The sequence below is a fragment of the Takifugu rubripes genome, chromosome 19 (genome assembly GCF_901000725.2).
Source record: "Takifugu rubripes chromosome 19, fTakRub1.2, whole genome shotgun sequence".
NCBI classification, from domain to species: Eukaryota; Metazoa; Chordata; class Actinopteri; order Tetraodontiformes; family Tetraodontidae; genus Takifugu; species Takifugu rubripes.
The window spans coordinates 16,321,616-16,332,750 of NC_042303.1; the positions used below are offsets into that span (position 1 = coordinate 16,321,616).

Sequence of the window (11,135 nt, forward strand, 5' to 3'; positions counted from 1 at the left end):
GTTCTGTTTGACTGTGCTGCTAACATTCTGAACCTGTAGGTGGAGAGTCCACAGTTACGGAAGTCGACACCAGCAGGACGCTCAAAGAGCTTCAGCAACCACAGACCACTGGATCATGAGGTGTTTTCTCAGGTGGAGCACAGCTCACAGGTGCGGATCACTCCGATAAAACCATCTTTTCCTTATTTTACCTCCACAGCTTCTGCTTGGGCCGTTGAAAGAAAAAATGGTTTAACCCCAAAAAGTAAAATGTTAAATTTCAGCGTTAATTTGAGAGTGTAACAGAAGATTATTGTGTGTGAACCACCAATCCAATGTAGTTGGAAGGTTGGGTGGTCCCTCATCGTTCTAAATGTTGCTTTTGTCTGATTCCTGGTGGTGTTGCAGGACATGGAGACTGCAGTGAGCTCTGCATTAAGCGAGTTCGGTAAGGTGGAGAGACAGAATGCATCTAAACATACGCACGCCCCCGACGTAGTCCTGGACACACTGGAACAGCTCAAAGGCGTGGGCGGCGGCGGCGGTGGAGGAGGAGCTTCAGAGCCATCCAGTCCACTTCACTCCCGTTTGTTTAGGGACAGCGAGGGCGGCTCCTCACACGCCCACCCGCTTCAACGCAGCGCCTCTTCAGCCAGTGACGTGCCCTCATCTTTCCGCCCAGCTAAGAGTCAACCACGGAGCCCTCTGCCCTCTGCTACGTCCCCCTCGCTCTCCTCCTCCTCCCTCTCCTCTTCTGTACCCTCCTTTAGAGAGTTGCGACCCCCGGCAACAAGGCCCAAACCAGTGGTGTTCCCAAAGAGCGGAGGAGGGGCTAGCAGCCCTGCCATGGGTTCCCCGACTTCAACGGTCCCCCCTACACCCCCGCCTCCACTCACAGGCCAGACACACTCTCTCCCTCACACCCCTCCCCCTCCTCCTTCCCCCCAGTCTAATGATAAGTCCTGTCCAGTTTAGAGCCCCCCTCCTCCCGTGTGATCCCCGATTCTTGCAAACTCTTCGATTCAGATCCTAACAGGCGCAGGAAGCACTTCACTTGTTTCAACCCCACTTTTTATGTGTAGCATCCACTAGTGTGTGTCCAGATGAATTCAGAAGATGCTGGGTTCCCTTTACAATTTCAAGATTGTTTTTTTGTTTTTTTCTCGACTCGGGGCAACTGGTTTTAATCCACATCCAATAACACCCTGCACAGATTGATGGTGATTTCAGGCTTGTTTTTTTGGGTTTTTTTTTACTTTGCCACCAGAGATTCACTGGAAAAGGGAACAGGACTTCAGTAAGGAAGCTAACAGACCTGCAGTTAAATACACTAGTTTGTAATGTTTGAGTGGGTGTGCAAGAGTGTTATTTGCCTGTGCACACAGATCTAAGTGAGGATTAAAAAGCACTGTTTGATTTCTTTCTTCTGCATTGCAAATATTTCTCACGACCCATGATTGGTGAATGGGAAGAGAGTGTTTCCTTCTTGAGAAGAGACTGTGAAATGCGAAGCTTTCCAAACAAACTCTCTGACTTCACACATAAAAACGGACTTGAAAAGACAACCGGGCCAGATGTGGCCATAAGTCCAGCAAAAAAAAGAGCTTTAGTTAATATTTTCTTCCATTGGGGTTTTTTTGGTGATTTTTATTACTGGTAATATTAATAGTCATTACTAGCATCCCAGTGGGAGCAGCGTTTTCCAAGATGTAACATTCTGAATGCAAAAATAGCAATAAAAATCCGTTTTTGGTTTGAGGCATTACTTCCCTTCTGCAGCTCTATATTTTATATGTAGAGGACCACTGAAACCCAGCATTTTATATTGGTAATGTTGGACTGAACACGCAGACACACACTTCAACTTCAAACTCGTGTGTGATGGCGTTTTTTTTTTCTTTATTTTTGTTTTGTTTCGGCAGCTAAACGCCTTTCAGGTTTTCCGTGCATGCTGGGGCCATAGCTGGCAGCCACAGCGATGAGCTGCCTGCTTGCATCCGTTCGTACGGATGCGGTACCAGCTACAGGACAGCATTAAGGCTTACGGCTTAATCATTTACAATAAAAAAAAAAGGAGGTTTTATAATTGTAATAGTGTGTATGTTTGTGTAATAATCACGATGAAAACTGGAAGCATGAAACTGAGGATCCTCCTGAGTGTGTTTAGACAGAAGCACAACCGACCACCTCATCTGTGCATCAGCGTTGATTTTATTATGATTGTTGTTGTTCTTACTTTCCACTTGTCTATAAATGCTCAGAATCTGTAATGGTGAAACGTCGTAGCTGTCCAAATGTGTGAGCATGCGTGAATGTGGAGCGCGAGTCCATTTTAAAGGGAGGCTGCCTGGTGGCTTTATCGGAGACGCACACTTGGGGAAAAGACTAAAAAACTTGTCCCGTGTTCTGGAGGAACAGCAGCCTCGCGAGCTGAATAAATATGCACTGTGTACACAGAAGCAGATTATTAAAAAGCCTGTAGTGGTACCTGAAAGGGTGTCTCTTTATAAAAGCTTTACAGAGAAATTTACTGATGGTTACCAGAATATCCCTTTGCAAAATCTGGTTTTTATAACCGATAAATTGAATCATGTGCCATTCAGGATACACCGAATAAATTATTTTCAGGGTGTTTTTTTTTTTAAATAAATATATAAAGTTTCTCCACTTCCAGAAATCCAGCAGAGAATTCTCAATGATAAATTGTTTTTTAAAAAAAAAAGTGTTTTTAATCACTGTGTGCATAACCTGGGGAATTTGTGTCGCTCTTACCTCATCGTGGCAACAGGAGGGAACGTGACAGCTTGTGTGTGTGTGTGTGTGTGTTTTGGTGGTGAGTTACACACACTCTGTTGCACACAGACATGTGGTGTAATTGGTTGGTGTGTTTTGTCCCGGCGGCGCTGACGGTGAAGCGTAAGCCGGGACTCGACTCATCAATCTCAAATCAGTCTTAGTGCACTTGAACAACTCTGCTTGCGTGTGAACTAACTGCGTGGGGGCTGATGTGTCAGAAATGTTCATTTTGCATTTTTGTGTCCATTTGAAATCAAGAGAATTAAAAAAAAAAAAACGAGACCATAATGTCAAAAGTATTTATAGTTGTCTCTGTATTACTGGAGAATCCTGTGCTCAGATATACTTTGTATATACAATGTTGTACATTACAGAGGTACACTCTTTTTTGGTACAATATTGTACATAGCAATAGTAGTTAAATCAAATAGGCCTTATATAATTCTGTGTAGTTCTTGTAGTAGATCTGTTTTATGTTTTGTTTTTAATAAACATTGCTTGCTATATAAATATTTGCTTTGGTGATTGAAACCATAAACATATCATGAAATTATGACTAAAACTAATGAGATTACAAAAGATCTATATCCCCAGCATTTTTAATGCAAGTCTAGAATATTCAACTTTTGTCTTGGTAATAGTTGTTCCAAACTTTTGATTTTTTTTTTCTCTTCTAACTCATTTATACAATGTATATAAAAATTAAATCGATATGTTCGGATGAATAAACTTCCACGAAGTTGACTGGTACTGAGAGTAGCTGATTTTGTCAATAAATGTAACAATTATATAAAACGTGAATAATTAATCTACTTAAAAACGAAACGGGCCTGTAAATATTGTCTGAAAGGATTCCGGAACATTTTACAGTCACTTTTGTTTTCAGGGGAGGACTTTAATGGTGGCAATAGGAGCTTCTCGCGTTGTAAACAAGTGTTTCACCAGTCAAATCACTTCTTTCCTTTTGGAGATAAACGTCAGACTTCTATTTAAAGTGATGTTTATAATTAATTAACAACACTGTCGGTGTTGTCAACACCTTCGGCCGCTCCGTTTGCGCTCGGTTGCTTTATTTTGCGGATCTCCCGCAGACCGAAGCCCGTCCCTTCCGAACCTCCGCACTTCCTAAAATTGTGACCGGCTGCTGCTGGTGTTGTCTGGCGGGGCGGATCGACGCTCGAACCGAAGAAAATGAGCGGCCGAGTCCCTCGGCAGAGCTTCCGGCACTGACGTACCTGTTGCAGAGGCAGGTGAGAAACCGGCCTTTCTGGCACAAACAAGGAAACCGACGTTGTTATGACTCGTTGGATTTTCCGTGCAGCGCCGGAAAATCATGAGCTGTAACTGACGAAACTAACTGACACCACAAATCCCGGAAGACGAGGCCTTCCAGTGGCCGCCGGAGAAGTAGCGAAGGCACGGCTAACTGCAGCTCCAGGCAGGTAAAAGCGACCTTTACTGCTGCATATTGAACTACCGTTTAATTAAGTCCAGTCTTGTAGATGTCAATAGGAGGATTAGTTAGTATGGGGTGTAGTTGTACCCAATTCCCGACCAGAATGTCAGCTAATGTAAGCTAAAGCTACATGGTATTTACTTTATGGTGTTTTACTGTAATTGGCTCTACACAGAAGAGGAAGGAGTTTAATGGTTTTACATTGATATTTTAATGCCCCTGCTGTTTCGCCAATTGGTATAGAGTATTTTCTTTAGTTCTCTGCAAAAATAGTCTTGTGTCATTGCAATATTTACTAAGGAAAGGCTCATGTGTTGTTGGAATTGTTAGGCAACAGCTCATAAAAAGTCTTATTTTCTCTTTGCAGGATATAAATTATGTTTATAATGTTGCTTTCTATATGTGTTAAAAAAAAATAGGGACCACACATTTTTATAAAAAGACTTGAAGAATTACTTTTACTTTACAATCTGGAAATCTTTTAATTAAATCCAGTCAGGAACAAAAAGGTTTATTTGTAAATGGTTATTGATATGTTACATAAGAGCCAGCTCACATTAGTGTATAATTAGTATATTAATATAGAATCATATGATAAAATATTAAATATATTGCATATGTTTTTCTCATTCGCCCCTAAGGTGGATGTAGAGGTTCCTTTTTAAAATAATGTCAAATTTGGTTGTTTTGACAGTGGTTGTTCCAGCCTGAAGAACGGGAACAGATTCTTATTTGGTATCATTTGCTCAGTCTTTACTGCAGCATGTCAGGGATGATGGCCAGCACACCAAACTACCTGTGGTCCTTACAAGATGTCCTGGGTCAAGGGGCCACAGCCAGTGTCTACAAGGCACGGAATAAGGTAGCCAAACACCGTAGGATGCTGTCCTAACACACTTTCAAGGTTGCTTTTTTAAGCAAAGCCTAAGCCTAGTTTTATTTTTATTTTAACGCAACAAGAGTTATTGGAATAAGAAAGGCTTTATGGCTGTAGTTTTGAAGGTGACCTTACTGTGTGAAACTAATTTAATAGTACGTTTGTGTGCTCGCGCGCGTGTGTGTGTGTGTTTGCAGAAATCAGGCGAGCTGGTGGCTGTTAAGGTTTTTAACACTATGAGCTACAACCGCCCGCACGATGTCCAGATGAGAGAGTTTGAGATGCTGAGGAAGCTCAACCACAGCAACATTGTCAGGCTGTATGCAGTGGAAGAGGTGGGTTGCCTGCACCTCTCTGTTTTATATAGGCTTTAAAACATCCACTTCACATTTCTCCGTTGGTCTGCAGCTTCCGTCCAAGCAGAAGATCCTGGTGATGGAATACTGTTCAGGTGGAAGTCTGCTCACTGTACTGGAGGAGCCAGAAAATGCCTTTGGCCTTCCTGAAACAGAGTTCCTCACAGTTTTACAGTGTGTCGGTGGGTGTAGATCTGTTTTTATCAATTATTTCATCTGTCGGCATTAAGGTTGCTTTCTGCTCCTCAGTCCGGGGGATGAACCACCTCCGTGAAAATGGAGTGGTGCACAGGGACATTAAGCCGGGCAACATCATGCGGCAAGCTGGGGAAGACGGCAAGTCCGTCTATAAGCTGACTGACTTTGGTGCGGCGAGAGAGCTGGAAGATGATGAAAAGTTCATTTCCATCTATGGAACTGAAGAATATCTGGTAAAGTAGCTGTCGCACTGGTGCACTTCAGCTGCATCTCACAGCGGAGGAACCTTTTTATTTATTTAATGTAAATGCAGATCTATGCGAAACATACTGAAATTAATCATACTGCTTCCTGATAATGCAGTTTTTGTGACGTTTAGCAATGCAAAATACTGAAGGGGTGATTTTCATGTTTCTGGTGAGACTTAAAGGACATGCATCGGTGAACGCGACTGAATACTCAAGACAATTAAATTAACTGCGATGTAACAGTTTTCAGATGAAGTGTTTAAGTCCATTCAGAGTTTTTTTTTCTTTTCTGGTCTGTATTAAACAATGAAACGTAGAAGGAAGCAGGGTTTACAGGCGTTCCACAAAGCCACAACTTGCTTTGCTATAAACCTCAGATGCACTAGAAAGGGAACAATGCTGAAGAGCAGCTCTCACGGTCAAGGCCGGGTTTCCCTCTAGTGGGGTAATGTGGTACTGCACCGTTTACATGATCTAAAAATGGCCTCGCGCTCTCCCCCAAGATGGATTTAATTTATCGGTGGTCAGACAGGGGGTAACCTGTGGTCAGGCAGGTTCCTGGTGGTGCCAAATCCCGTAGAAGATTGTAATGTATTTGCTGTTATGTGTGTGTAGCATCCAGACATGTACGAACGCGCCGTGTTGCGTAAGCCTCATCAGAAATCCTACGGCGTGAGCGTGGACCTGTGGAGTATCGGCGTGACGTTTTACCACGCTGCCACCGGGAGTCTCCCCTTCATACCGTATGGAGGACCCAGAAAGAACAAACTGACCATGTAGGTCCGCATCAGCTGCACTTCACATGTGTGAAAGAGGCAAAAGTAGATGAGAAACACCATTCAGCATCTGTGAGCGTTCCTGTTTTAATCTGTAGGTTTAAAATAACAACGGAGAAGCCAACGGGCGCCATTTCTGGATTACAGCGCGTTGCAGACGGATCCATAGAGTGGAGCTACAGCCTCCCCCACAGCTGCCAACTGTCACAGTATGTCGGCACTTAAAACCATGTTAGACACCGGCGCTCTGCATTTATCCGTTCTTTCGGTCTGCCTGTAGGGGCTTGAAAGTGCTGCTGGTTCCAGTGCTCGCTGGTATAATGGAGGCCGACCAGGAGAAGTGTTGGGGTTTCGACCAGTTCTTTACAGCCACTACAGACATCCTGAAGCGGCAGCCAGTTCACCTCTTCTCTCTGCAGCAGGCCATGGCTCATTGTATCTACATACACCACTACGACACGTATGTGCTCACACACGCCCGCACCGCTCACATTATGCAGCTTGTATGGGAATATATGCAGGTTGGACTCTCCTGACCTTTAAATGTGTGTTGCCACATCAGAGTTTGTGTTTATTTTATAGCACAGAGAACATGTGGGTGGATCCAAGTGAATCAGGTACTGAAAATGTGCCCAAGATCAACTGTAAATGTAAATCATTTGCAGAACCGCGAGGACACAAACCTGTGTGTGTGTGTGTGTGTGTGTGTGTGTGTGGAGTTTCTAACTAGCTACATGATGTGATCGTGATTCTACATCTCAATCCTTTCAGGGTGGCGACGTTCTTTGAAGAGGTGGCGTCTCAGACCGGTATAGGAGTGGAGCAGCAACATCTGCTGTACCTGGGTCACGCGCTCCCTTTAGAAGGCAGCATGAAGGCGGTCAACCTTCCCCACACCTCGCCCACGCAGCCCCTCACTCTGCTCAGCTACGGCTTTGAACCAAATCCCAGCCTGCCCTTTAGAGAGCGTAAGACACTCCAGCACACCTCTGATGCACATCTGTGAAGACGCTTTACTGTTGTCCTCAGAAGAGGATGTGCAAGTCCTCTGATGTACATATAAGTGACAGGAGCAGATGCTTTCTAAGATTCACATCATGTTTGGGGTTTTTCTGTGTAGCGGAGACTCCAGTTATTCCACCCAAGTTTGATGTTCTGGCAGACTACAATTTCACTAAGGTACGGCGGTATATTCCATAATCGTCCATCTTTTAATCCGACTTTAAATGACACTTTGTTTTTGTTGTTTTTAGCGTTATTTAATGGCCTTCTGGTTTCCTCCAGTTCATGTTTCTCCTCCCCCTCTCTGTTGTCTCCAGGTGATAGTGGGAGCCGTGCACCAGTATCTGATGGTCACACAGTTGTTGCGCACACACAGAGAGCTGCTTCTGCAGGGCTTCTACAGCTACATGTGAGACACACACACAAACAGGCTTGTGTCACTACGCCGATGACTACACGGCCCCCTACATTTCTCCTCCCTCTTTGTCCCTCTCGCATGTTTCGTCATCAGGATGAAACTGCAAAAGGAGTGTGGAGAAGTGATGCACAGCATCGCGATGATCACCATCAGACTACAGTCGTGCCTCAACTTGGACCACAGGATTCACACGCTGTGAGTTCCTACATGTGTGTTAGCGATACACGCGCTGGTATTTGTTTTATTAAATGTCTTGAGCTCCTATCTGACACATGCTGCTCCCCCCTCGCTGTGTTCTTACACTTTTAGAGGCCACTATGCTTCTGGAAACCAAAGTCCTGCTGACAACAGTCAGAAGCTGAAGTCGGTGAGCATCTTCAAAGACAAATCTGCTGATATTTGATGATAAAAGTGGATCAAAGAGATTAGATAAAGTAGGAATGATCAACAATGCGTAGCGGCGCTTGTACTTGAAATATTACAGTTGATTGAATCAGGATGAAAAGGTCCGCTCAGGGTGTCACATATGATAAAAGTGGCAGTTGCGATGAAATAGCTCCAGCTATTTATTTTTAAAGGCAAAGAGGTTTATTCATTCATGTGACAGCACACTAGCAACAACACGTCGTCACTGCGCTCATTAGCGTTCTCGTTGAAGTCGTTCTCTGACCGTTACCCCTGCCGATGGGTCGGCCCGATTGCTTAATTGCTAATCCGGGATTAGAGGCCATTAAGCCCCTGTCAGACTTGCGATCTGTTGATCCAGGATTCAGCCTGTTCCCGTCTCCTCAGGTCCATGAGCACTTGCCGATTTACGCCGCCTGCATCCAGGAGTTTCAGAGCCGGCTGGACCACCTGCAGATAGAGCAGGCCAAGCTGGCGGAGGTGCTGGCCAGTGACAAAAGGTGCCCAGGTTCAGATCTGCGCTGCCATGGTGGCTCTGTGGTGTCTGACCTCTGACCTCCTGTCCCCCCTCGCAGCTGTCAGAAGATGCAGGTGCTGCTGCAGAAGATAACGGCGATCCATCAGCATTATCGTAAAGACAGACTTAACGGCAGTATGTATGTTTACCTCAGTGCATCTTCATCCCTTTGGTCTGTTGCTCTTTTGACAGAAGACTCTAATCATTTCCCGCAGAGTTGGCGTATAACGACGAACAAATCCACAAGTTTGAGAAGTGAGTGGGAGCCCGCTCACGCAGCCTGGGGCAGATTTTCTGCTCGCCTCTCTGTAATCTGCTAACTCTGCTCTCCCTCTGAAGGATCCACCTGTCGAACCACATTAAGAGGGTGAAGTCTCTCTTCAGAGAAGACTCTGTGCTGAGGTACAAGGAGCTTTTGGCCTCAACCCAGATATGGAGCAGGTCAGAGCCGGTCCCATCCTTAACCCCGGGCACGTGTAGCCTTGTTGGTTGCAAATCAAAATTTAAAAGAATGTTTTTGTTTATGTGTGTCTTCTGTTGTACAAAGCAGCGATGCCATAGCCTGAGATGGTTTCTCTTAACATTTTTTACTTTCCTTTCACCACGTTTGCAGCGTTTTACTGGAGATGCAGACCCGGCTGCAGGAGTTCAACTCTTTCTCCATCGGCTTGTTGGCAGACTTGGAGATGAGTGAGCAGCAAAAAAATAAGGTCGGTTTTGCACTCTGTCAGATTAAAGATTGGAACCTGACAGGCAGGAAATTCACTTACCCTCACCCTTCCTGAGTCCGTAATCATATCACAGCCTGCACTGACCCATTTCTTTGGTTAAACTGGAGCCACTTTAGCTAAAGGACACAACAGAGGCACCACAACTGGATTTTCTCATTTTATAATTAAAGTTAGATTTGGGCTGTCTGAGCTGCGGGTGCGTGGGGGTGTTTAACGCTAATTGTTGGCCTCCTGTGAGGCCTTTATTTGATCAGGCTGGCTGGCCTTTATTTAGCTACCCGCAACACCACTGGTCCTTACTGGCTGTTGTTCCATATACAATGACCTTGTGTGCTTTTAATAGCCAGCATTGGATGCATATCCTGTACTGTCTATTTTACGGGAGTCTCATTCCCATCGTTTCCTGTGTGATCCAGTCACCTTTTGCCCTGTAGCATCTCATCAATGTAATTTAGCATCTTGTGTCTTACGTAGACTCTGGACAGAATCCTTTACAGCCTTCAGTCCAACCAAGAACCACAGCAGCCTGGATTGGAACCCACTGATAAGCAACACATGGTGTTGAGGTTCGTGTGTGTGTGTGTGTGTGTGTATGGGGGGAAGGGGGGCAGGCCACTGATGCTTGTTCTAAGACCTGTTTTCACTGTAGGATGCATCATCTGAAGGAGGAAATGGAGATTCTGGTGAGAGAGCTGAAATGCAACAACAGTATTATTGAGAGGTCAGTTCGGTGAATTCCAGTCCGTCATTTGACAAACCGCAGGGTCGATGCTGATACGGTTCGGCTTTGTTTATCTGCAGCCTCGGGGCAGCGAACGCTGCGGCAGCTCTGGAGCCAAATCCGTCCAGACCTTCGACAATGTGATCCAAAGGCCAGCGTCTCTCACAAGCTCGCTCCTCCTCTCAGGCACCGACTGATGACGTGTCCCCCCCATCTGAACGTGCTTCAGAGATTATTACAGATGTTTTCCATCTTAAAGCCTTTAACTACAACTCGGGACGAGTCAACACCTCAGATGTTGATGAACAGGAACTCTGATTCCTCAGAGTGACCACATTCTTGTTGTAAATGGGATTTTATGTACAATATTTGTGTGAAATCAGGTAAAAGTTTCAAAGATGTAGCAAGAATGACCACTGACACATCATGTGTGCATGTGTGTGTGCAAGCACGCGTGCCATTAACTGTCCTGACCTCACTGACATCTTTAATATTCAATCAGAATATTAGTGTCTCCAGAAATCTTCTCTTCTTCTTTACTGCTTCAACCCGTCGGGCTCACGGGGAGGGTCCACCCCTGGACGAGTCGGATGTTCGTGGCAGGGTCTTATATGAGCATTTGTGGGTTCGGTACCTTGCTCAAGGGTAGCTCAGC

General features: G+C 45.0%; 2 protein-coding genes across 8 annotated transcripts in view; both read left to right on the forward strand.

Annotated features, from left to right (window-relative positions):
- The window catches only part of srgap2 (SLIT-ROBO Rho GTPase activating protein 2), a 35,582-nt gene extending 32,057 nt beyond the window's left edge, over nucleotides 1-3,525 (forward strand). For all 4 annotated transcript variants that reach the window (XM_003973690.3, XM_011614289.2, XM_011614288.2 and 1 more), the window contains exons 22-23: nucleotides 40-150; nucleotides 388-3,525. In XM_003973690.3, the coding sequence (XP_003973739.2) occupies nucleotides 40-150; nucleotides 388-954 (678 nt within the window). In that variant the 3' untranslated portion in view covers nucleotides 955-3,525. The remainder of the gene's footprint in view (nucleotides 1-39; nucleotides 151-387) is intronic.
- A 138-nt stretch (nucleotides 3,526-3,663) lies between these two features.
- Nucleotides 3,664-10,986, forward strand: ikbke (inhibitor of nuclear factor kappa B kinase subunit epsilon). 4 transcript variants are annotated; one of them, XM_003973691.3, is made up of 22 exons: nucleotides 3,664-4,025; nucleotides 4,097-4,217; nucleotides 4,982-5,093; nucleotides 5,306-5,443; nucleotides 5,517-5,646; nucleotides 5,714-5,895; nucleotides 6,526-6,686; nucleotides 6,785-6,895; nucleotides 6,967-7,146; nucleotides 7,458-7,654; nucleotides 7,807-7,865; nucleotides 8,006-8,097; nucleotides 8,200-8,301; nucleotides 8,416-8,473; nucleotides 8,899-9,011; nucleotides 9,087-9,163; nucleotides 9,244-9,283; nucleotides 9,368-9,469; nucleotides 9,642-9,738; nucleotides 10,234-10,325; nucleotides 10,409-10,480; nucleotides 10,561-10,986. In XM_003973691.3, exons 3-22 carry the CDS (start codon nucleotides 4,995-4,997, stop codon nucleotides 10,622-10,624), a joined length of 2,166 nt encoding a protein of 721 aa, XP_003973740.2. In that variant the 5' UTR covers nucleotides 3,664-4,025; nucleotides 4,097-4,217; nucleotides 4,982-4,994; the 3' UTR covers nucleotides 10,625-10,986. The 4 variants fall into 4 exon arrangements, with proteins under 4 accessions (XP_003973740.2, XP_029682356.1, XP_011612588.1 ...); XM_029826496.1 differs by having other exon boundaries at nucleotides 4,097-4,213; nucleotides 4,926-5,093; XM_011614286.2 differs by having other exon boundaries at nucleotides 4,097-4,213.
- The last annotated feature ends 149 nt before the right edge of the window (nucleotides 10,987-11,135 follow it).

Excerpts from the sequence above, each read along its gene's own strand:
- ikbke (XM_003973691.3), top strand. The coding sequence starts at position 4,995 with ATGTCAGGGATGATGGCCAGCACACCAAACTACCTGTGGTCCTTACAA. Across the intron at positions 5,094-5,305 it reads TCTACAAGGCACGGAATAAG|AAATCAGGCGAGCTGGTGGC; the intron begins GTAGCCAAACAC and ends GTGTGTTTGCAG. Across the intron at positions 7,866-8,005 it reads CAGACTACAATTTCACTAAG|GTGATAGTGGGAGCCGTGCA; the intron begins GTACGGCGGTAT and ends TGTTGTCTCCAG.